The 25,869-nt window shown below is 53.2% G+C and overlaps 1 protein-coding gene across 5 annotated transcripts in view; it reads right to left on the bottom strand.

Moving 5' to 3' along the window:
- LOC142468063 (semaphorin-3F-like) overlaps positions 1–24,679 on the bottom strand; it is a 36,147-nt gene extending 11,468 nt beyond the window's left edge. Inside the window, exons 1-9 of one of the 5 annotated variants that reach the window (XM_075574157.1) lie at positions 24,656–24,679; positions 17,263–17,423; positions 14,648–14,710; positions 13,946–14,065; positions 7,045–7,134; positions 4,182–4,275; positions 3,045–3,164; positions 2,443–2,582; positions 1,277–1,391 (exon numbers count right to left, since the gene is read on the bottom strand). In XM_075574157.1, the coding sequence (XP_075430272.1) occupies positions 1,277–1,391; positions 2,443–2,582; positions 3,045–3,164; positions 4,182–4,275; positions 7,045–7,134; positions 13,946–14,065; positions 14,648–14,710; positions 17,263–17,331 (811 nt within the window). In that variant the 5' untranslated portion in view covers positions 17,332–17,423; positions 24,656–24,679. Of the gene's footprint in view, positions 1–1,276; positions 1,392–2,442; positions 2,583–3,044; positions 3,165–4,181; positions 4,276–7,044; positions 7,135–13,945; positions 14,066–14,647; positions 14,711–17,262; positions 17,424–18,589; positions 18,613–24,595 lie in introns of those variants that run through there. The other 4 variants (XM_075574158.1, XM_075574156.1, XR_012788573.1 and 1 more) reach the window with 4 other exon arrangements.
- Between the last annotated feature and the right edge of the window lie 1,190 nt (positions 24,680–25,869).

The raw sequence follows: 25,869 nt of genomic DNA, 5'->3' as shown, positions 1-25,869 counted from the left end.
AAACCTCTCCCCCCGCACACCCCACAAACACTCCCCTCCCACAAACCTCTTCCCCCACACGCCCCACAAACACTCCCCTCCCACAAACCTCTTCCCCCGCACGCCCCACAAACACCCCCCTCCCACAAACTTCTTCCCCAGCACACCCCACAAACCTCCCCCCCGCACACCCCACAAACACTCCCCTCCCACAAACATCTTCCCCCACACACCCCACAAACACTCCCCTCTCACAAACCTCTCCCCCCCGCACACCCCCACAAACACTCCCCTCCCACGCCCCACAAACACTCCCCTCCCATAAACCTCTCCCCCCGCACACCCCACAAACACTCCCCTCCCACAAACCTCTCCCCACGCACACCCCACAAACACTCCCCTCCCACAAACCTCTCCCCCCGCACACCCCACAAACACTCCCCTCCCACAAACCTCTTCCACCGCACGCCCCACAAACACTCCCCTCCCACAAACCTCTTCCCCCGCACGCCCCACAAACACTCCCCTCCCACAAACCTCTTCCACCGCACGCCCCACAAACACTCCCCTCCCACGCCCCACAAACACTCCCCCTCCCATAAACCTCTCCCCCCGCACACCCCACAAACACTCCCCACCCACAAACCTCTCCCCCCGCACACCCCACAAAACACTCCCCTCCCACAAACCTCTTCCCCCGCACGCCCCACAAACACTCCCCTCCCACAAACCTCTTCCCCCGCACGCCCCACAAACACTCCCCTCCCACAAACCTCTTCCCCCGCACACCCCACAAACACCCCCCTCCCACAAACCTCTTCCCCCGCACACCCAACAAACACTCCCCTCCCACAAACCTCTCCCCCCGCACACCCCACAAACACTCCCCTCCCACAAACCTCTCCCCCCGCACACCCCACAAACACTCCCCTCCCATAAACCTCTCCCCCCGCACACCCCACAAACACTCCCCTCCCACGCCCCACAAACACTCCCCTCCCATAAACCTCTCCCCCCGCACACCCCACAAACACTCCCCTCCCACAAACCTCTTCCCCCGCACACCCCACAAACACTCCCCTCCCACAAACCTCTCCCCCCGCACGCCCCACAAACACTCCCCTCCCACAAACCTCTCCCCCCGCACACCCCACAAACACTCCCCTCCCACAAACATCTTCCCCCGCACACCCCACAATCACTCCCCCCTCGCACACCTCACAAACTTTACCACCTGCATCCTCCATACAAACACCTTGTGCACCCCCACAAGAAAACCCGCCCCCATGGTACGTACGCAATTCATCAAAATGCGTCTCGATCCCGTCAGCTCCGGGCACAGAGCAGATCAGTCTCGCTTTTAAGAATGTGCTCCATTTATTAACCAGGCAACAGTGACCCCCGTCATCATTCTACAGAGAGGGGGAGCGGTGTAAGAGCGCCGCTTAGTGCGGGGGGGGGGGAGCAGTGTAAGAGCGGTGGGTGAGGACAGAGCAGTGTAAGAGAGCTGGATGTGGGGGGAGCAGTGTAAGAGCGCCGGGTGCGGGGGGGGAGCAGTGTAAGAGCACCGAGTGTGGGGGGGAGCAGTGTAAGAGCACCGAGTGTGGGGGGGAGCAGTGTAAGAGCACCGAGTGTGGGGGGGGAGCAGTGTAAGGGCGCTGGGGTGTGGGGGGGGAGCAGTGTAAGAGAGCTGGGTGTGGGGGGGGAGCAGTGTAAGAGAGCTGGATGTGGGGGGAGCAGTGTAAGAGCGCTGGGTGCGGGGGGAGCAGTGTAAGAGCGCTGGGTGCGGGGGGGGAGCAGTGTAAGAGCACCGAGTGTGGGGGGGAGCAGTGTAAGAGCACCGAGTGTGGGGGGGAGCAGTGTAAGAGCACCGAGTGTGGGGGGGAGCAGTGTAAGGGCGCTGGGTGTGGGGGGGAGCAGTGTAAGGGCGCTGGGTGTGGGGGGGAGCAGTGTAAGAGAGCTGGATGTGGGGGGAGCAGTGTAAGAGCGCTGGGTGCGGGGGGGAGCAGTGTAAGAGCGCTGGGTGCGGGGGGGAGCAGTGTAAGAGCACTGGGTGTGGGGGGGAGCAGTGTAAGAGCGCTGGGTGTGGGGGGGGAGGGAGCAGTGTAAGAGTGCCGGGTGCGGGAGGGGGCCGGTTGAGCAGTGCAAGAGCGCTGAGTATGGGGGGGGAGCCGTGTAAAAGCGCTGGGTGTGTGGGGGGGGGGAAACAGTGTAAGAGCGTTGGGTGTGGGGGGAGTAGTGTAATACTGCTGGATGTGGGGGGAGCAGTGTAAAAGCGCTGGATGTGGGGGGAGTGCAGTGTAAGAGCGCAGGGTGTGGGGTGTGGGTGGGGGGAGCAGTGTAAGAGTGCTGGTTGTGCGAGGGGGAGCAGTGTAAGAGTGCTGGGTGTGGGGGGGGGAGCAGTGTAAGAGCGCTGGGTGTGGGGGGAGCAGGATAGGAACGGCACAGTATCCTGTGACTCACCAGGCAGACACGCCCGATGCGGGAGTATATAGTGGGGCTATGCGGGTTGTCCATGGATTTCTCCCGGAAGAAGAAGTAGAGTTTGTCGTCGTTCCGCTCCGCACTGTCCGGGATCAGCTGCACGTGGACAAACGCCGGGTCTGCACGTACAGGACACGTCACACACAGGAACGTGGACAACCCCCTCTGTCAGAGGGCTCTGCAATGTCCAGTTTTGGGGTGCAGTGTGGAGGTGTAGTATTGAGGTGCGGTGTGGGGGTGTAGTATTGAGGTGCAGTGTGGGGGTGTAGTATTGGGGTGCAATGTGGGGGTGTAGTATTGAGGTGCAGTGTGGGTGTGCAGTGTTGGGGTGCAGTGTGGGGGAGTAGTATTGGTGTGTAGTATTGAGGTGCAGTGTGGGTGTGCAGTGTTGGGGTGTGGTGTGGGGGAGTAGTATTGGTGTGTGGTGTGGGGGTGTAGTATTGAGGTGCAGTGTGGGTGTGCAGTGTTGGGGTGTGGTGTGGGGGAGTAGTATTGGTGTGTGGTGTGGGGATGTAGTATTGAGGTGCAGTGTGGGTGTGCAGTGTTGGGGTGTGTTGTGGGGGTGTCTGCATGGTACTCACCGTTGAGCCAGCGGGAGTTGTACTGGTCGGTTCTCATGGCGGCCTGCTTACCCATGGCGCGGAAGATGGCAGCGTCTGTGCCCATGAAATCTATATACACACCAGAGTACAGCTCCTCGTCTGGGGGGGCGGAGGGGGGGAGAGAAAGTGAGAGGGGGCACAGTGAGAGCTGTGGGGGGCAGGTTAGTGCAGGAATAGCAGTGGCAGTGTATTACAGGGGTATTGACAATTTGGGACCTCGTTAGCTGTAATTATTGGGGGCCCTTTACAGTGGTTTTTCTGTCTGTTCCACATTTGGCGGTGTGCAGTGATACTCAGCCCCGCTCTATGCCACAGCGTGAGTGACGCTCAGCACGCTGGCTCTCAGCCCGGCAGCTGCTCCTGATTAATTAGGAAGTCTCGACTTGGGATTGTAACGCAGCCTCACAGGTGAGGGGGGGATCACACCGCGGGTTTCTCTCGGGGGGGCGCGTGGATTAGCGGGGAGTGAGATCTGGCAATCTGCCCCCTCAGTCTGCCCCCTCCCCCCGGAACCTGCAGCTGCTTCAGGACACTCTGCGTTAACCCTTCACTCCTTAAAGGCCTCACTCAGAAGTGGCGTATGGAGTGAGGGCGCAGAAAAGTGTGAAAGTGGGTGTGCGACGGGGGCAGTGCGCGTGTGTGCGAGAAATAGTTAAGGTGAGAATGAGCAAGCGAGTCAGGGTTTCAGTGAGCGAGTGAGGGTGGAAGTGAGTGTGGGTGGAAGTGAGTGTGGGTGGAAGTGAGTGAGTGCGGGTGGAAGTGAGATGTTGAGTGAATGAGTGAGGGTGGAAGTGAGCGAGTGAGGGTGGAAGTGAGCGAGTGAGGGTGGAAGTGAGCGAGTGAGGGTGGAAGTGAGCAAGTGAGGGTGGAAGTGAGCGAGTGAGGGTGGAAGTGAGCGAGTGAGGGTGGAAGTGAGCGAGTGAGGGTGGAAGTGAGCGAGTGAGGGTGGAAGTGAGCGATTGAGGGTGGAAGTGAGCGAGTGAGGGTGGAAGTGAGTGAGGGTGGAAGTGAGTGGGTATGAGAGAATTAGTGAAGGTGAGAATGAGGGTGCGTGCGGGAGGATGGAGGTGAGTGACAGAGTTGTGTGTGTGGGGCGAGTATAGGAGTGTCACTTACTGACAAGTGCTGACACACTGTCCAGCTTGGGGTCGTACGCGCACTTCCCCTTCCCCGACTCCACGCGGTCTGTCTCCAGGTAAAACACGTAATCCTGTGGGGGGAGGGGGAGAGATGAGTAGGGGGACACACACCTCGGGGACCCCCACACTGCGATGCTCTGCAAGGCCCTCCGGCACACCCTCCTCCTGCATCCCTCACTGGAGTGAACCCCTTCCCCGACTGCAGGTCACAGTATGATCCAGTCCTGGGTTTGCTGCTCCCCTGCATGGAAGAAAGCCCGGCCCGGATCCGTAGCACCCGGGGCATTAGTGGGCGAGTTAGGGGCCGCGGGAAGTATGAGATACATCAGTCTGCGCCTCTCTGCGACATTTTGTTCCTCTTCCCCCCCCCAAAAGTATCTGCCATATCCCAAGAGGCGCACGTGTCAAATTGTGCAGCGAATGGAAGAAACACGTCCCTGCTCCGCAGAGCTTACACTCTATCTTTAGATAACCCGGCGTTTCCTGGAGCAGAGACACTGTCGCGAGGTAACCACTCACACTCACGGGAGGTAACAAGCCAGGTCACTAGATTTTGGGCAAAGAAAGGCTCCCGTATCCTTGTGCAATGCTCTGCAGAGGCCACGGTGCCCCTGGATAGTGAAGGGTTAACACATACCAGGGTACCAGCTACTGTAGTGCACACTCATTCCCCCAACCCCCTTCTGTGCTCCTGTTATTGAGGAGAGGGGGTGGTCCGTGGCCGGTACACACTCCAGTGGGAGATGGGGGGGAGGTCTGTGCTCCTGCTATTGAGAGAGGATGGTCCGTGGCTGGTACACACACACGTGGTGGAGCTCATGCTGCTGTGGTGGTGCGAAGGGGATTGGGTGTTAGGATGGGTGGGGGTCTGTGCTGCTGCTCCTCTGGTGATTGGGGGAGGTGGTGCTCCGTGGGGGGTCTCCGTGGCACACTCAGGTAAGATGGGGGAGGGGAGGTGTCTGTGCTGCTGGCTCCATGTCTGGTGCACGCTCAGACGGGGTGGTGTGTATTGGCGAATTAGATGGGTGGGTGTTGGCGCTGCTGTGGTGGTCTATATGGCTCAGGTGGGGGAAGGGTGTTACATAGTAGATGAGGTTGATGCATTGATGCATCCATCAAGCTTAACCTATGCTAAATTTAGACAACAGATACTTTATCCTATATCTATACTTGTGATCCACAGGAAGGCAAACAAAAAACCCCAGTGTCATATCATCCAATGATATCTCATACGGGGAAAAAGAAATTCCTTCCTGACTCCAAGAATTGGCAATCGGGTGACTCCCTGGATCAACATCCTTCCCATATTGCTTATTAGGTATATCCCTGTAACCTTCCCTTTCTAAAAAGATGTCCAACCTTTTTTGAACAAATCTATTGTATCTGCCATCACAGATGACCACATTATAACTGCCCTTACTGTAAATAACCCTTTCCTTTACTGGTGAAATCTCCTTTCCTCCAACCTTAAGCCCCCCTAGTCCTTTGTACTGCCCGTGGGATGAATAGTTCTTTTGAAAGCTCCCTGTATTGTCTCCGAATATATTGGTATATAGTTATCATATCCCCTCTTAGACGCCTTTCTAATGTAAATAAATCTAATTTAGCTAGCCTCGCCTCTGCAATTTCTCTAGTTCCAAAATGTATTTTCTAAGGAGTGGTGCCCAAAATTGTACTCCATATTCAAGGTGTGGTCTTACTAATGCTTTATAAAGGGGCATAATTATGTAAGTCGTCTGTTTATTCTTGTTTCCCAAATGCATAACCGTACATTTATCTGTATTAAACCTCATCTGCCATTTACCTACCCACGTTTTTAGTCTCTCCAAGTCCTTCTGAAGAGAAATTACATCCTGCTCTGATTCTATTACCTTACAAAATTTAGTATCATCAGCAAAGATGGAGACTTTGCTCTCGATCCCAACCTCAAGGTCATTAATAAACAAGTTACAAAGCAGGGGTCTTAAAACTGTACTTAATACTCAAAGTGTGGTCTTAATAATGCTTTATAAAAGGGCATAATTATGTTTACTTCCCTTCCATCCATTGCCTGTTTTATACAAGATAAGATCTTGTTTGTCTTTGCAGCTACTGTATGACTTTGGGCACTATTGCTAAGCCTGCTGTCTACAAGCACTTTTCCATCAATGATTCCCCCAATTTATCCCCATTTAATTTGTAAGTCGCCTTTTTATTCTTGCTTCCCAAATGCATAACCTTACATTTATCTGTATTAAACCTCATCTGCCATTTACTGCCCTTTACCTGTCCACGTTTCCAGTCTCTCCAAGTCCTTCTGAAGAGAAATTACATCCTGCTCTGATTCTATTACCTTACAAAATTTAGTATCATCAGCAAAGATGGAGACTTTGCTCTCGATCCCAACCTCAAGGTCATTAATAAACAAGTTACAAAGCAGGGGTCCCAGTACCGATCCCTGAGGTACTCCACTCACAACTTTAGCCCAAACTGAAAAAGTTCCATTTATGACAACCCTCTGTTGTCTGTCCTTCAACCAGTTTTCAATCCAGGTACTGAGTCCAATTTGCTTTATTTTGTACACCAACCTCTTGTGTGGAACCGTATTAAAAGCCTTTGCAATATCTAAGTAGACCACATCAACTGCATTATCCTGGTCTAAATTCTTACTTACCTCCTCAAAGAGGAGGGTGTGTATTAGGATGGGTGACCCCCAGAGTCAGGGGGAGCTGGTGCTCTGTCTGGGTTTTTCTGTGGCACGCACTTTTGGGGGGGGGGGGGGTGTGTTAGGATAGGAGAGGGTTGATGTTGCTGGACCCCTGGTGTTGGGGGGGCTCCGTGGCCCCTGGGAGTGGCCCCACCTTGTGCTCTGCAGGCGTTGGGCTGAGCGAGGAATCTGCAGCTCTGCTCCCTCGTCCTCCGGGGGGCGCTGTGTGACTCAGCTCTGAGGCCTGGGAAGAGGAGCAGGGCAACAAGAATTAGACATGGGGCAACCCGGGGGAGAGGGATACTGCCGGGAACACGTGTGTGACACATGACATGGACGATGAACACACGGACAGTTCTGTCCCTGATCCTGGGCGCGTTAGTTTGGATGAAGCTCTGTGAACGGGACACGGACGATGAACACATGGACGATGAACACACGCACAGACAAGACATGCACATGTTACACGGAGACATGCACATGGAGACACTGCTGTTGACAGGACACGTGAATCCATGCAGTATGAGGTACAACATTGATTTATGAAACAGGCGAGTGTTACACACTAACAGACACTAACAGACACGCGTGCAATGCAGGTGCAGACAGAAACAATGTTACGCGCGCACAGAACATGTTTCAATCCTGTGTTACTCTTACACTGCTCCCCCACACCCAGCACTCGTGCACTGCTCCCCCCGCACCCAGTGCTCTTACACTTCTCCCCACCCTACCCGGCGCTCTTACACTGCCCCATCCCCCCCGTACCCAGCGCTCTTACACTGCCCCCGCACCCAGCACACTTACACTGCCTCCCCCGAAACCCAGCACTCTTACACTGCTCCCCCCACATCCAACACTCTTACACAGCTCCCCCCTCACCCAGCGCTTTTACACCGCTCCCCCCCCGCACCCAGTACTCTTATACTGCCCCCTCCCACACCCAGCGCTCTTACACTGCTCCCCCACACCCAGCACTCTTACACTGCTCCCCCCACATCCAACACTCTTACACAGCTCCCCCCTCACCCAGCGCTTTTACACTGCTCCCCCCCGCACCCAGTACTCTTATACTGCCCCCTCCCACACCCAGCGCTCTTACACTGCTCCCCCACACCCAGCACTCTTACACTGCTCCCCCCACATCCAACACTCTTACACAGCTCCCCCCTCACCCAGCGCTTTTACACCGCTCCCCCCCCGCACCCAGTACTCTTATACTGCCCCCACCCACACCCAGCGCTCTTACACTGCTCCCCCCCCACACCCAACTCTTACACTGCTCCCCCCCCCACACTACTTCCCCCTATGGTGTTTGTATCGATCTCAAGCAGGCATACCTGCAAATGGAGGCTCACCCTGATTCCAGAAAATATCTTGCATCAACACACACAAATTACTATCTCAGTTTAACCGGATGGTTCTTGGGATTGCCCCAGCACCCGCAATTTGGCAGCGTAAAATGGAGGAAATATTAGCTGGCATACCATATACCCAGTGTGTGCTCGATGATATGTTGATCACCGGGCGCACTGACGAGGAGCATCGCCACAATGTCGAGCTGGTCCTACAACGCTTAATGGACTGTGGGCTAAAGACAAATCTGCAAAAGTTTTTTGTGCCCAAATTAAGAGTTTTGTGCACATGTGGTGGATGAAGATGGGCTCCACACAACGGAAGACAAGGTGGACGCATTAGTGAAGGCTTCCACACCCAAGGATGTCTCACCACTTCATTCCTTCTTGTGACTACTGAATTAATATAATAGATTCTTGCCTAATCTAGAGCACCTTCTGTACCCCCTGCACAGATTATTGGGAACAACAACGAAATGGAACTGGACACCGACGTGTCAGGAAGCTTTCGAAACCTCAAAATGCATGATTCTGACGTCCCGGGTATTGGTCCATTATGACCTCCGCACACCGTTACTGTTGGCATGTGACGCTTCACCAACTGGTCTCGGGGCAGTACTTTCTCATCTGATGGACAATGGCACAGAGAAATCAATCGCTTTTGCATCTCGTTCCCTATCCGTGACTGAATGCAACTATTGATAAAGAGGCCCTAGCTATAGTGTGAGCTATAAAAAAAATTCCACTTGTATGTATATGGTCACGACTTTACACTTGTCACGGACCACAAGCCATTACTCTTCAGCTTTAAACCCAAAAGGGGTATATCGACAACGACAGCCGCTCATCTACAAAGGTATGACCTCTTTTTGGGAGCATACACATATAGTTTAAAATTCCGCTCACACGATGAGCACGCTAATACGGACGCCATGTCCCGACTACCACTTCAAGAAAAAAACAGTCTTCTGGAGTCAGATCTCAGATGATAAGTGCTGCATGTGGTAGGGGTGAGGAGCTTGTTCAGATAGACGGGTAGCTTGCCCAGAAAGTATTTGAAGGCAAGACAGGAAAGGTGAACTTTGCGCCTAGACTCAAGTGATGACCAATCTAGTTCTTTGAGCATTTCGCAGTGATGTGTGTTGTAGTTGCATTGGAGAACAGAACAGCATATTGAATTGTAGAGTGTCAAGTTTGCTAAGGTGGGTTTGGGGAATATGTCTCCATATTCAATAATTGGCATTAGCATCTGCTGTGCGATACTCTTTCTGACCAGCAGACTTAGGGAGGATTTGTTCCTGTAAAGTACACCTAGTTTGGCATAGGTTTTTGGATGTCAGGGTATCAATGTGCATCCAGAATGTTAAATGGGAGTCAAACCATATGCCCAAGTATTTAAAACTAGTAACAGGAGTTAGGGTTGTTTTAGCGTTGGTTCTGATCTGGAGCTCAGTCATTGGAAGCTTTAGAAATGTAGCCTGTGTCCCAAATACCATTGTTACAGTCTTGTCAGTGTTTAAAAACAGTTTGTTTTGGGAAATCCAATTTTGAAGTCTCAAAAAGTCAGACAGAAGTATGTGTTCAAGGACGGAGAGGCTATGACTGTGTGCATATAAGATTGTGTCATCTGCATACATGTGTATTTAGGCTCCCTTACAAGCTGTAGGAAGATCATTGATGAACCCTGAGAAGAGTAGGGGCACCAGAGCAGAGCCTTGTGGGAATCCACAGGTGATATCCAAGGGGCTGGAGTTAGAGCCTGAGATGGACACATGTTGGTATCTACCTGATAGGACTGAAACCAGTTTAAAGCATGCTTCTCTATTCCAGAGCACTGGAGTTTGTTAAGCAAGATAACATGATCAACAGTATCAAAAGCCTTTGCAAAATCTAGGAATATTGCACCAGTGAGTTGTCCCCGTTCCATTCCCCACTGCATTTCACGGCAAACTTTTAGCAGGGTAGTTACCGTGGAGTGTTTGAGGAGAAAGCCAGCTTGGAATTGGCTAGGGAAATTTGTTTTGGTATAGTAATCGCTTAGTTGGGAGTGAACACATTTTTCCATGACTTTGGATAGTATTGGGAGAAGAGAGATTTGCCTGTAGTTTGAGACAGTGGTTTTTGTTCCCACTTTTGAAGATTGGGACAACTCTGGCAGTTTTCCAGGTCTTAGGGATATGGCCTGCAGACAGGATAGAGTTGATTATGGTAACAATTGGTTTGGCAATGACTGGGGCACCAAGACTTAGGAACTTAGATTGCAGTAAATCAGGTCCACATTGGTTGCTTAGTTTTTAATTTGAGGAGCACTTGTGTAATCTCCTCTTCGGATACTGGGACAAATTGAAAATTGTGAGCAGAGTTAGGAGAGGGTGGGGCTATAGGGGTACTCATTGAATGAGGTTCATGTTTGTGGTTTGGGTTGTGTTTCGCTAATAAGTTAGCAGCACACCCCACAAAGAAATAATTGAATGCAAACAGAGTTTTAGGGCACCGGTCCCAATGTTCAGGGCTCAGTAACAGCTAGACTATTTGAAATAGTAAAGCATAATGTTCACTGGTGTTGGGGATGATCAAGCAATGAACGCTGCGTGAGACTCTATTGGTAATGCCTGTAAGTGAAGTAGAACCATGTGCAAGTCTCTATGAAAGGCTGACTGTCCTCTATATATACTATAATGGGCAAATCAGCAAATTAAATGAGACAGATATATCCACAACTATGATATGAATGAAAACATACCAGGCAGAGTACTCACAAATGCAGCAATGTGATCCCCATAATGAGCGTGCCTCACGCCAAATGCAGGAAGAGAGAGCGGTCTGTGGGGTCCAGAAGCGGAGCACAGCTACAGTGAAGAAAACGGGGGCTACAATCCAGTAGAAGAATTAAAAAGCCTTTATTGTGTGGTGGTGGGCAGAGTTTGTTCTGACAGCAGAGTTTTGCATTGTCAACCGAACATCTGCACCATACCACCCGGCCACGAATGGCCAGGCCGAAAGGTTTGTTCAAATCTTGAAGGAGTCGTTAAAAGCCATAAAGACAACAAATTCATGATTGACAGACAATTTAGAGACCTTTTTACTTGCGTACAGAACACCCCATGCAACTACAGAGGTCTCACCTGGTCATCTCATGCTTGGACATCAGCCACGAACCAAGTTTGATCTTCTCAAACCGCGCACGGTGGAAGACACTGTGTTCCGTGCACAAAGTCACATGCAATGGGGCTCTAACTCCAAATCCTGTGTCCCAGGGGAGGCGGTATGGGTACGGATGTATGGCACCCCCAGAGATGTAAGGCCAGTACAGTCACAGGACTGAACCAAAAATGTATGTAGTGACCACGGAAGATGGACTTTCCACCAGACGCCACACGGATCAGATCCGGGCCAACAGCGAACAGTTACTCAGAACAGGTCAACAGACCCAGACAGATATTTGGTGTAGCATGACCCAGAATACCATGTACCAGAGAACTCGGCAGTGGAGCAACCTGTCTTGCAACCGGCCCCGAGGCAAGAGGAGCCAGTACAGGCAACAGATGCAGTGATGGGTCCAGGAGTACGGGATGAGCACCGGGAGGATGACCCCAGTAAGGAAGTAGCAGCAAGACTGGCCCAGGAGCGGCGGTGACTGCAAATGGAAGAGCGGAATCGTTGTTTCAGCAAACCGCATCGGAAGACGAGGTCCGATAGAAAGAGCGTGAGACCACGAGGAAAAGAGCTTTCAGAGACCTACTCGGGGGAAGATTGACTTGGAACATTAGATAGTTGGTTTATGTAGATAGATAGATACTGTTATTATTGTTGGTTATTTTTGTTTATGTTCTATTTGAAGAGTTTATGAGAAGGGGAGAAGATGTGGTGTATTGGGCACTTCCTGGTCACTGTCATGTGATGCTGTGATGTCACCACTCTGACTTCTGACCCAGGAAGCAGAGTGAGAGCCAGTCAGAGAACATCAGGGCATAAACAGACACGCAGCCGTCTGAGGTAACCAGGAAACTGACTACATGTCAGCAGTAATAAAGAAGGATCGTTCAGTACCAACAAGGTCGTGTGTTATTGTGAAGTATAAACACTGAGACATAACACCCCCAACACCCAGCGCTCTTACACTGCTCCCCCCCACACCCAGCGCTCTTACACTGCTCCCCCCAACACCCAGCGCTCTTACACTGCTCCCCCCCATACCCAGCGCTCTTACACTGCTCCCCCCCCACACCCAGCGCTCTTACATGCTCCCTCCCCACACCCAGCGCTTTTACACTGCTCCCCCCCACCCAGCGCTCTTACACTGCTCCCCCCACACCCAGCGCTCTTACACTGCTCTCCCCCCCACACCAAGCGCTCTTACACTGCTCCCCCTCCCACACCCAGCGCTCTTACACTGCTCCCCCCCCATACCCAGCACTCTTACACTGCTCCCCCGCCCCACACCCAGCACTCCTACACTGCTCCACCCCCAGCGCTCTTACACTGCTCCCCCCCCCCACACCCAGCACTCCTACACTGCTCCACCCCCAGCGCTCTTACACTGCTCCCCCCCACACCCAGCGCTCTTACACTGCTCCCCCCCGCACCCAGCACTCTTACACTGCTCCCCTCACACCCAGCGCTCTTACACTGCTCCCCCTCGCACCCAGCACTCTTACACTGCTCCCCTCACACCCAGCGCTCTTACACTGCTCCCCCCACACCCAGCTCACTTACACGGCTCCCCCACCCAGCGCTCACACTGCCTGCTTTGCCATTTTGCAGAGCACTGCACCATTAACCCTTCCCTGCCAGAGAGACCTGCAGAGCATCGCTCCATTAACCCACTCATGACCAAAAGCTGCAGAGGTACACCCAAGCACTGCCGTGCTCAGGAGTGGCAGGTGCTGCTGTAGCACGTTGCGTTGGGTGGGAGGTGCTGCTGCAGACCGTTAGACTAGGTGGTAGGTGCTGCTGCAGAGCATTGCGCTGGGTGGGGTGTTTCTGCAGAGCATTGCGCTGGGTGGGAAGAACTGTTGCAGAGCGTTGAGCTGGGTGGGAGGTGCTTCTGCAGAGCGTTGCGCTGGGTGGGTGGGAGGTACTGCTGCAGAGCGTTGCGCTGGGTGGGTGGGAGGAGCTGCTGCAGAGCGTTGCGCTGGGTGGGAGGTACTGCTGCAGAGCGTTGCGCTGGGTGGGTGGGAGGTGCTGCTGCAGAGCGTTGCGCTGGGTGGGTGGGAGGTACTGCTGCAGAGCGTTGCGCTGGGTAAGAGGTGCTTCTGCAGAGCGTTGCGCTGGGTGGGTGGGAGGTGCTGCTGCAGAGTGTTGCGCTGGGTAAGAGGTGATTCTGCAGAGTGTTGCGCTTGGTGGGAGGTGCTGCTGCAGGGTGTTGCGCTGGGGGGGCGGTGCTGCTGCAGAGCGTTGCGCTGGGTAAGAGGTGATTCTGCAGAGTGTTGCGCTTGGTGGGAGGTGCTGCTGCAGGGTGTTGCGCTGGGGGGGCGGTGCTGCTGCAGAGCGTTGCGCTGGGTAAGAGGTGATTCTGCAGAGTGTTGCGCTTGGTGGGAGGTGCTGCTGCAGGGTGTTGCGTTGGGGGGGCGGTGCTGCTGCAGAGTGTTGCGCTTGGTGGGAGGTGCTGCTGCAGAGTGTTGCGCTGGGGGGGCGGTGCTGCTGCAGAGCGTTGCACTAGGTGGGAGGTGTTGCTGCAGAGCGTTGCTCCCCTGGTACCTGCGCTTTGCGCCCGCGGTTGATGTAGGCGCACACTGGGTTATATGCTCCGGTACCGCAGACGTACAGATGTGTCCGGTTCCAAGGCTGGATCAGGCGGATAAAGTTACCGCATTCTCCCTGTGAGGAAGGGGGGGAGAGTGAGGAGAGAGAGTGGGAGTGAGGGGAGAGAGTGAGGGGGAGGGAGGGTTAGAGAGTGGGAGGGAGGGGGAGCGAGTGGGGGGGGATGGGGAGAGTGTGGGGGAGGTGGAGAGAGTATGGGGGGAGGTGGAGAGAGTATGGGGGGAGAGTGGGGGAAGGGGAGATAGAGAGTGGGGGAGGGGAGCTAGAGAGTGGGGGAGGGGAGATGTGGGAGGAGGGGGAGAGGCAGTGCGGGGAGGGGGAGAGGCCGTAGGGGTAGGGGGAGAGGCTGGGGAAGGGAGAGTGAGTGTTTGGAGGGGAAGAGTGTGTGGGGGAGAGGATATAGAGTGGGGGAGGGAGAGAGAGTGGGAGGAGGGAGAGAGAGTGGGGGGAGGGAGAGATAGTGGGGGGAGTGCAGGAGGAGGGTGTGCTTTTTGTCTTTGGTTCTGTATGTGCAATGCATTCTGGGCCGTGTAGTCCTGCTCTCGCTCTCTGTTTCTGTATGTGCAATGCATTCTGGGCCATGTAGTCCTGCTCTCGCTGTGTTTGCAATGCATGCTGGTCCTTGTAGTCCATACTCACATTACTGTCCTTCCCAGATAACACACACTCTTCTATCCGCTGCTGGGACGCCGGCCAGTGAATCTGCAAACACAGAGAGCAATGAGCGGGACCCCCGGGGGGCAGGCAGGAGGAGAGATAAGTGAGACAGAGAACCAATGTTTCCTCCAAACTAGGTATTCCTCAGAATAACGAACAGTGACAGATGTAACCTATTACAGGGGCCCTCCACAATATAACCTTGTTACCTATTTGGTGGTTATTCATTAAACTGTGATAGTGCCGGTCGGGACACATTAACTTCAAGAAGAGTTTCCATACGATAGTGCCCCGATCGGCACCACCAGTGAATTGTTTGCATACCGTAAAATTAATGCGGGAACACAGAAATCCAGAATACGGCTCCTTCCGTTTATCCGTCAGACGGCTTTCTAATGACTTTGCTAACCATGGACAGAGCAGGGAGAACTATCTACCCGCGGACTTGACGACTGACAAACAGTCTGATCACCGGGAGACATTGGATAGAGATGGGAAAAACCCTCCAAAGTTTTTATCGTGGAAATGTCTAGTTTTAGAAAAAAAACCTCTTAAAATAGTTACATTTTCCGATTGGGTCAATCAGCGGCATTTATTGTATTCAACTTGTCCCTGTCTATAGGCTGCGTCCATAGTGTGAGCAGCTCTATAGGGCCGGCCATAGTGAGCGCGCACGGCAGAATTTTGAGCCGACAATTTTTTTTTATTTTGTCGCACGATGGTCGGGTTACGTGAGCGGTTCAGCCAATGAGGGCGAACCAGCCTCGTGACGTCACGGCCACGCCTCCCTGTCGCGAGCGATCTCAGTCCACAGATCGCTCGGGCGACAGGCGGCGCCCACTATATCCGAGGCCTTCGTCCTGGTCACTGGTGTCCTGGGCAGGACTGACCCCTTTAGTATTAAGCCCACAACAAGATGCATACACCGGAGGTGACACCTTGGTAACGTCACCTGGGTCCCCCTGTGCTGAGCAGAGGTCAAACTGGTTTAACAAATTGAAATGGTGCTGCAAATTCAGGATTGATGAAACATTAAGACAAACCTTAAATCTCAACTCTTAAATTAAGCTCTCAAATAGAGTGACCAGGACTGGCCAACTCCGGTCCATCAACAGGTCAGGGTCACCAACAGGTCAGGTTTTAAGGATATCCCTGCTTCAGCACAAGGGGTGCAGTCATTGACTGAGCCACCTGTGCTGAAGCAGGGATATCCTGAAAACCTGACCTGTTGGGGGCCCTTGAGGACTGGAGTTGGCCACCCCTGGCTACTGTCACACACCCAAAGTCACTCCTACGAGGGACTGCCATCTACTGCACTTATTCCCTCACCTGCTGTCTCCCATCATACCACTTATATTGTAAGCTCCCCGGGGCAGGGATTTCCTGTCCTGTTGTTTATTTTTGTTGGTTGCATTTATTGTGTTGTCTCTCTTGTAAAGCGCAGAGTACAGATATACATCCATTACGCTATTTGGAGCATGTTTTACAAATAATGAATACAGAAAGGGACAGAGGATTCCCAAAGCAAATCAACATTTCCTCTTTAATTACAGAGTGGATCCTTGAGTGCGCAGGTACATAAGGAGTAATACTGCTGTGTTTTAAATAAAATAAAAACGTAGTGGGGCTCAGCGACCTCTAGTACCGCGTCACTTCGAAATCTAATGCTAAACTACGATGAATGAAGAGTAATGGTGTTGAACCGGCAGTGCAGCGCCTCCGTGTGCTAGGGCTAAAGATACTGTACATCATCAACGTATCCTATATAAAGTGATCAGGGATATTACACATTGTGACAAATGCAGCACATGGGAAGGACACATGGCAGCATGCGTGATGTCCCCAGTCATACTACATACACGGGGACATCACGCCCCCTTACCCAATCATTTGCCACCCTGAGGAAGGCCCTGCTGGGGCGTAACGTTATTTCCCGGTTCTCTGGATTTGGAGGGGAGTAAGCGTGGGGGGAGGGCAATAAAGTATCCGGCCGCTCCTCCTTCCCTTACCGTGCACCCCAAAACTGGAACAACCTACCAGAGACTCTCACATCCACCACCAGTTTAAGTTCTTTCAAATCTAAGGCTGTCTCACACTTTAATCTGGTCTGTAACTGTTACATATGCCCATAATATACATCTTCTCTAACTGTGCACGCATTGTCTTGTATATAATGTATACCCTGTTCATTTATGTAACTGTATTTGTAACCAAGTATTTGTCATATTAACTATGCCCAGGACATACGTGAAAACGAGAGGTAACTCTCAATGTATTACGTCCTGGTAAAACATTTTATAAATAAATAAATAATACATGGTGCAGGGGGAGGGCAATAATGCACGTGGGGGGAGGGCAATAATACATGGTGCAGGGGAGGGCAATAATGCACGTGGTGTAGGAGGAGGGCAATAATGCACACAGTGCATGGGGAGGGTAGTAATACATGCGGTGCAGAGAGAGGGCAGTAATACACGCGGTGCAGGGAGAGGACAGTAATACACACATGCAGGAGGAGGGTAGTTATACACGCGGTGCAGGGGGGCAGTAATACACAGTGCAGGGGGAGTGCGGTCTCCCACGCCCGGGGTACTTACAATGAGCGGTTCGCGGTTGATATCCTGCAGGTCCAGGGACAGGATGAAGTCCTTGCTCCCCACGTACATTCGGTCGTGATCCTCGTCCTTCAGCAGTATGCGATAATCCGTCGTGTTCAGCAGGAAGGTGAGGAAGTGTGCTGTGCCGGAGGCCTTGAGCTCTGCAAGGGCAGCGAGGGGTTAAACCAGGGATCCAGGCAGGAATGGGTACATTCAGGTATGAGAGGGGAAGGGGTTAATTGAGGAAAGAGAGGGGAAGGGGTTAATTGAGGAAAGAGAGGGGGAAGGGGTTAATTCAGGTCGGAGAGGGATTACATTGACCTATAGAGGAAGGGGAGGGGTTAAACGCACAAGAGACTGGAAAGGGTTAAGGAGGAAGAGGTCGCAGTTCCGAGCGCTGCACGCAGGTGTCTGACGGACTTGCGGGTTAATTAGATGTTTAAAGCCCCCCTGGGTGACCTCGGAGGCAGCAGGACGTGTCCAATTAAACTGGCTAACGAGACCCAGCCGCCTTTTATAGGAACAAACAAACAGGGACACACAGAGACCAGACCTCTAGGACCTGACAGTGCAGGGACACACAGAGGCCAGACCTCTAGGACCAGACAGTGCAGGGACACACAGAGACCAGACCTCTAGGACCTGACAGTGCAGGGACACACAGAGGCCAGACCTCTAGGACCAGACAGTGCAGGGACACACAGAGGCCAAACCTCTAGGACCAGACAGTGCAAGGACACACAGAGGCCAGACCTCTAGGACCTGACATTGCAGGGACAAATAGGGAGACCATATTTGTCCCGGCAAAAACGGGCCAAATGTCACTCACGGCCTAACAGGACAGAAAACTGGGACAGTTCCCCAAAAAACGGGACTGTCCCAGCTAAACCGGGACGTCTGGTCACCCTACCGATACCTCTAGGACCAGACAGCGCAGGGACACACTAAGCCTGACACCTCTGGAACCCGACAGCACAGGGACACACAGAACCCGACACCTCTAGGACCAGACAGCATGGGGGAAACGAGCTTGACACCTCTAAGACCAGACAGAGCAGGGAAAGAGATCCTGACATGTCTAGGACCAGACAGTGCCTGGGGCACAGAGAGCCTGATACCTCAAGGACCAGACATTGCAGGGAAAGAGAGCCTGACACCTCTAGGACCAAATTGGCAGAGCCGCCCTCCCCCAGCTGGGTGTAACCTCAGCTCTCTCTGGGGGCTGCCAGACATCCCAAATATCTTCATTAGACGTGTGAAGGGGCAACGAGCCCACAGCAGCTGCGCGGGGTGGTGATGTCATGCGGACGCGGGGGGCAAATCTTACCCCTGAAAAAAACCCTCGTCTGAGTGGCGATAGCTTTAAAACCTCAACTCTGACATTATTACCCATCCTCTCTGTAGGCAGCGCTTTATAGTGACGCCGAGTATCTCCGTCTTGTCCTGCCAATGTCTTGATAAAAAAACGCCCTACAAATATTTTATCCGAAAACCCACAGAATCATCAACACTCTCCCCCCACCTCCCCTAGCTCTCCGAACCCCCCACCTCCCCCAGCTCTCCGAACCCACCTCCCCCAGCTCTCCGAACCTTTCACCTCCCCCAACTCTACAAACCCACCTCCCCGAACCCCCCACCTCCCACAGCTTTCCGAACCCCCCACCTCCCACAGCTCTCCGACCCCCCCCTCTTCCACCCCAGCTCTCCGATCCCCCCCCTCGCCCACCCCAGCTCGCCGATCCCCCGCACCTCCCACAGCTCTCCGACCCCCCCCTCTCTTCCACCCCAGCTCTCCGATCCCCCCCTTTCCCACCCCAGCTCTCCGATCCCCCCCTTTCACACCCCAGCTCTCCAATCCCCCCCCTTTCCCACCCCAGCTCTCCGATCCCCCCCCTTTCCCACCCCAGCTCTCCGATCCCCCCCTTTCCCACCCCAGCTCTCCGATCGCCCCCCACTCCCACCCCAGCTCTCCGATCCCCCCCCCCCACTCCCACCCCAGCTCTCCGATCCCCCCCCCACTCCCACCCCAGATCTCTGATCCCCCCTTTCCCACCCCAGCTCTCTGATCCCCCCCACTCCCACCCCAGCTCTCCGATCCCCCCCACTCCCACCCCAGCTCTCCGAACCCCCCCACTCCCACCCCAGCTCTCCGAACCCCCCCAACTCCCACCCCAGCTCTCCGAACTCCCCCCAACTCCCACCCCAGCTCTCCGAACTCCCCCCAACTCCCACCCCAGCTCTCCGAACTCCCCCCAACTCCCACCCCAGCTCTCCGAACCCCCCAAACTCCCACCCCAGCTCTCCAAACCCCCCCAACTCCCACCCCAGCTCTCCGAACCCCCCCAACTCCCACCCCAGCTCTCCAAACCCCCCCAACTCCCACCCCAGCTCTCCAAACCCCAACCTCCCCCAGCTCTCCGATCCCCCCACCTCCATCTCTCTGATCCCACCACCTCCATCTCTCTGATCCCACCTCCACAGCTTTTCGATCCTCCCCCTCCCACCCCAGCTCTCCGATCCCCACATCCCAGCGATCCTCCCCCTCCCACCCCAGCTCTCCGATCCTCGCCCCACTTCCACCCCAGCTCTCCGATCACCCCTCTCTCCTACCCCAGCTCTCCGATCACCCCCCCACCTCTACGATCCCCCCCACCGGAAGCTGCGAGACTCATTGGAGAAATCACAAAATCCGCAAAAAAAAACGGTGAGATGTAATGTCCGAGCGGGTGGCAGCGATCAGCAATTTATTGATTTTATTCCAGTTAACAAAATCTGCCACTTTAGGGATTTGGCGTCCAGAACATAAAAAACGCAGCAATTTCACCATTCAGCTACATTTGAGCCGAAGTATATCAACAGGAGAGACGTGCGGGACAGAGAGGCGTATTCTGTGCCCGGCTGAGCCATTCTCAGCCAAAATACCCCAAGTTGGTGGAGAATTACTGCAGAACCCGGCTTCGCAGGCTGTAGCATTAAGCCCGAAATGTGTGGCGGGATTTCAGACGGGAAAACTAATTATTGTGGAGAGCCACGGTCTCGCCTAAACAGAAGCACAGAAGGTATACTGCCCACGACCCCTCCTTCCCCTTGTATATGGCAGCAGGTTCCTGCATAGAAACATCTATTCTATCAAACAAACCCCCCCCCCCAAAAAAAAAACCCCTGCTACTCCAAGGAGCAACGCCAGTAACCGCTTTCTTTTCCAACATTCATTTGAGTAAATTGTACAGAAATGTTTGTATTTTGAACTTCAGAACGGAGCAAAAAGAAATCCTGATGATATTCTGATCCTAATAGATTGATTGATAGACAGGTGTTCCTTAAAGACACGTTTTCAAGGTGACGCTAAGCTCTCCCGACTCCGTTTTTTAACCTTCGCCGTCCTGATGGGGTTAGCCAGACCCCGGCTCAGAAACTCACACACATTATTCCTGCGGTCTTCACTCCTCTATTTCTAGAGCTGGAGTTCTTTACTCCAGTCCCCACGGGCCACCAACAGGTCAGGTTTTAAGGCTATCCCTGCTTCAGCACAGGTATCTCAATCAGTCCATGCTTCAGCACAGGTGGCTCAATCACTGATTGTGCCACCTGTCCTGAAGCAGGGACTGATTGCTGATTGAGCTACCTGTGCTGAAGCAGGGACTTATTGAGCCACCTTTGCTGAAGCAGGGACTGATTGAGCCCTGTGGTGAAGCTGAGATATCCTGAAAACCTGACCTGTGGGGGGGGGGGGGGGGAGGGGGTTGGGTCTTGAGGACTGGAGTTGAGAACCCCTGTTCTAGAGTGTAAGCTCCTCGGGTCACGGCCCTCCTTCCTAGCGTCTCAGTTTGTCCTAAGATATACGCCAGACACAATGCCGCACTTGGCTATAGTAGTTAGCCAAGTGCCTGCGCACCTGCCAGCGAAATAGCGCGTTGACGCGGCAGCGTTTTGTCTTCAGGCGGCTGCTGCGTGACATCAGCGTCACGTGAGCTGGTTCAGCCAATGAGGGCGAACCAGCTTCGTGACGCGCCCAAACGCGTGCAACATTACGAGCACAGATCTCCTGTGCTACAGCAGCGCGGAACGGATGGAGCTCGCACTCCCGCAAGCAAGCGGTGTGTATGAGCTCGGCCTTGCTGTCCTCGCTCTCACATTGTACTGTGCTGCGGGATACGTTGGCACCATACACCCGAAAGATCAGAAATAATAAAGATGCAGAAATTAGAAATTTGCCTTCACATGGGTTGTGCGGATTTCTTCCCTTCCCCAGCGCCCCCCTTGGTTTAAGAGGTGAAAGGGGGGAGCGGCAATGCCGGGGGAGCAGCGAGGTCGGGGGAGCAGCGAGATGGAGGAGCAGCGAGAGCAGCAAGACGGGGGAGTGGTGTGAGGTGGGAGCAGCGAGATCGGGGGAGCAGCGAGATCGGGTAAAGGTGGGATTAGTGAGATCACTGGGATCTGGGAGATTGGTGAGCTGTGGGATCGGGGAGATCGGTGGGATCAAGAAAATCGGTGAGCTGTGTAATCGGGGGGGATCGGCGAGCTGTGTAATCGGGGGGATCGGTGAGCTGTGGAATCGGGGAGATCGGGTAGATTGGTGAGCTGTGGGATTGGTAAACTGTGAGATCGGTGAGCTGTGTGATTGGGGAGATCGGTTAGCTGTGGGGTCAGGGAGACCGTGAGATTGGTGAGCTGTGGAATTGGGGAGATCTGTGGGATCGGTGAGCTGTGTGATTGGGGAGATCGGTAAACTGTGGGGTCAGGGAGATCGTGCAATTGGTGAGCTGTGGAATCGGGGAGATTGGTGAGCTGTGGAATCGGGGAGATTGGTGAGCTGTGGGATCGGGGAGATTGGTGAGCTGTGGGGTCAGGGAGATCGTGCAATTGGTGAGCTGTGGGATTGGGGAGATTAGGGACATTGGTGAGCTGTGAGATTGGGGAGATCAGGGACATTGGTGAGCTGTGGGATTGGGGAGATTAGGGACATTGGTGAGCTGTGGGATTGGGGAGATCAGGGACATTGGTGAGCTGTGGGATTGGGGAGATCGGTGGATTTGGTGAGCTGTGGGATCAGGGAGATCTGGACTGTATGTGAAGAAGTTGGTGTATTGGTTTTACTGCCCCCCGTGGTGACAAAGTTCCCTTCAGTCTGGGTCACTGTGTGGTAGAAGGGACAGACGCCATATGCCACAGGTTCCTTCTGTCTGTCACCTTGTGACCGAGAGACAGACTCCAGGTCACTGGTCTGTACACAGTGGGGGTGACAGCTGATCCCCTCCCAACCTTTGTCCCTAAGGGGGGGGGGCACATTGAAGGGCCCCCTGGCTGCTGACCTCCGACTGTAATTACAGAGCACAGACCTGAAGTCGCTAATTAGGAACTGGAGAGGAGGCAGCAGAGACGGGGACAGGGGACGTGTCCTGGGATGTTTACACAGAACAACTGTCCCACGGATCAGTGTCACTATATACTGCCGCATGCTACAACACGGATCAGTGTCACTATATACTGCCGCATGCTACAACAGGGATCAGTGTCACTATATACTGCCGCATGCTACAACAGGGATCAGTGTCACTATATACTGCCGCATGCTACAACAGGGATCAGTGTCACTATGTACTGCTGTGTGCTATAACACGCATCAGTGTGCCTATATACCGTCGTGTGCTACAACACGGATCAGTGTCACTATATACCGCCGTGTGCTACAACACGGATCAGTGTCACTATATACCGCCGTGTGCTACAACACGGATCAGTATCACTATGTACTGCTGTGTGCTACAACACGGATCAGTGTCACTATATACCGCCGTGTGCTACAACACGGATCAGTATCACTATGTACTGCTGTGTGCTACAACACGGATCAGTGTCACTATATACCGCCGCATGCTACAACACGGATCAGTGTCACTATATACCGCCGAGTGCTACAACAGGGATCAGTGTCACTATGTACTGCTGTGTGCTACAACACGGATCAGTATCACTATGTACTGCTGTGTGCTACAACACAGCGATCAGTGTCACTATATACGGCCGTGTGCTACAACACGGATCAGTATCACTATGTACTGCTGTGTGCTACAACACGGATCAGTGTCACTATATACCGCCGAGTGCTACAACAGGGATCAGTGTCACTATATACCGCCGAGTGCTACAACACGGATCAGTGTCACTATATACCGCCGAGTGCTACAACAGGGATCAGTGTCACTATATACCGCCGAGTGCTACAACACGGATCAGTGTCACTATATACGGCTGTGTGCTACAACACGGATCAGTGTCACTATATAATGCCATGTGCTACAACACGGATCAGTGTCACTATATACCGCCGTGTGCTTTAGGGTTGCCAGGTATCCGGTATGTGGTTACTCTGTCCGGTAAAAAATGAGAGAGAATACGTGTGTGTGTGTGTGTGTGTGTGTGGACGACGAAATGTATGTGTCTGGTATTACCTCTCTGTACATATATGTGTGCGGGGGGGCGGGACATATATGTGTGCGGGGGGGGGGGACACATGTATGTGTATGCCGGTATTACCTCTCTGTACATGTATGTGTGCGGGGGGACAGGACATGTATGTGTGCCGGGGGAGGACATGTGTGCGGGGGGGGGGAGGACATGTGTGCGGGGGGGGGGGGGGGAGGACATGTGTGTGTGCGGGGGGTACATGTATGTGTATTCTGGTGTTACCTCTCTGTACATGTATGTGTGCGGAGGGAGGACATGTATGTGTGCGGGGGGGATACATGTATGTGTATGCTGATATTACCTCTCTGTACCTGTATGTGTTCAGGGGGGGGGGGGAGACATGTATGTGTATGCCGGTATTACCTCTCTGTAAATGTATGTGTGCGGGGAGACAGGACATGTATGTGTGCGGGGGGGGTGTCCTCGGACATGTATGTGTATGACGGTATTACCTCTCTGTACATGTATGTGTTCGGGGGGAGGACATGTATGTGTGCAGAGGGACATGTATGTGTGTGGGGGGGAGACGGAGACATGTATGTGTATGCCGGTATTACCTCTCTGTACATGTATGTGTGCAGGGGGGACAGGACATGTATGTGTGCGGGGGGCCGGGGGGACATGTATGTGTGCGGGGGGCCGGGGGGACATGTATGTGTGCGGGGGGACAGGACATGTATGTGTGCGGGGGGACAGGACATGCATGTGTGCGGGGGGCCGGGGGGACATGTATGTGTGCGGGCCCGGGAGACATGTATGTGTGCGGGCCCGGGAGACATGTATGTGTGCGGGGGGACAGGACATGTATGTGTGCAGGGGGCCGGGGGGACATGTATGTTAGTGTTGCCAGGTGTCCGTTTTTCACCCGGACAGGCCGGTAATTCCGATGCCTGTCCGATATAAAATTGGAGGTAACCATTGTTACCGCGGCGGCGGCGGAAGACTGGCAGCGCGAGGGCGGAAGGCTGGCAGCGCGAGGGCGGGCGATGGCGGCAGCGGCAGCGCGCGAGGGCTGGTGCTGAGAGGGCGGGGCGGGACGATGGCCGAGCATAGCAAGGAGGACTGGTATGCTGTCCCTGATTGGAGGAGAGGACAGCCAACCAGAGGACAGCGGGGGCGGAGCCCACACCCGGAAGCCCAGTGACCTGTTCCTGTGCTGTCTGCGTCCTGCAGGAGATAGGTAAGGACAATGTGGGGGGTATGATATGTATTGGGGAGGTGGGGGTATATATTATATGTATTGGGAAGGTGGGGGTATATATTATATGTATTGGGGAGGTGGGGGTATATATTATATGTATTGGGGAGGTGGGGGTATATATTATATGTATTGGGGAGGTGGGGGTATATATTATATGTATTGGGGAGGTGGGGGTATATATTATATGTATTGGGGAGGTGGGGGTATATATTATATGTATTGGGGAGGTGGGGGTATATATTATATGTATTGGGGAGGTGGGGGTATATATTATATTTATGGGGGAGGTGGGGGTATATATTATATTTATGGGGGAGGTGGGGGTATATTTTATATTTATGGGGGATGTGGGGGTATATTTTATATGTATGGGGGAGGTGGGGGTATATTTTATATTTATGTGGGAGGTGGGGGGTATATTTTATATGTATTGGGGCGGTGGGGGTATATTTTATATGTATTGGGGTGGTGGGGGTATATTTTATATGTATTGGAGCGGTGGGGGTATATTTTATATGTATTGGGGAGGTGGGGGGTATATTTTATATGTATTGGGGAGGTGGGGGGTATATTTTATATGCCACCGAATACATATAAAAAATGCACCACTACCCCCCGAATACATATAACATATACCCCCACCACCCATATACATATAACATATACCCCCACCACCCATATACATATAACATATACCCCCACCACCCATATACATATAACATATACCCCCACCACCCATATACATATAATACCTACCCCCACCACCCCAATAAATATAATATATACCCCCACCACCAAAAATAAATATAATATATACCCCCACCACCCCAATAAATATAATATATACCCCCACCACCAAATAGAAATATAATATATACCCCAACCACCCCAATAAATATAATATATACCCCCACCACCCCAATAAATATAATATATAC

This window comes from Ascaphus truei, chromosome 17, assembly GCF_040206685.1.
Source record: "Ascaphus truei isolate aAscTru1 chromosome 17, aAscTru1.hap1, whole genome shotgun sequence".
Classification (NCBI taxonomy): domain Eukaryota; kingdom Metazoa; phylum Chordata; class Amphibia; order Anura; family Ascaphidae; genus Ascaphus; species Ascaphus truei.
The sequence above is the reverse complement of the archived record's forward strand: the minus strand, read 5'-3'. Positions and strand labels throughout refer to the sequence as shown.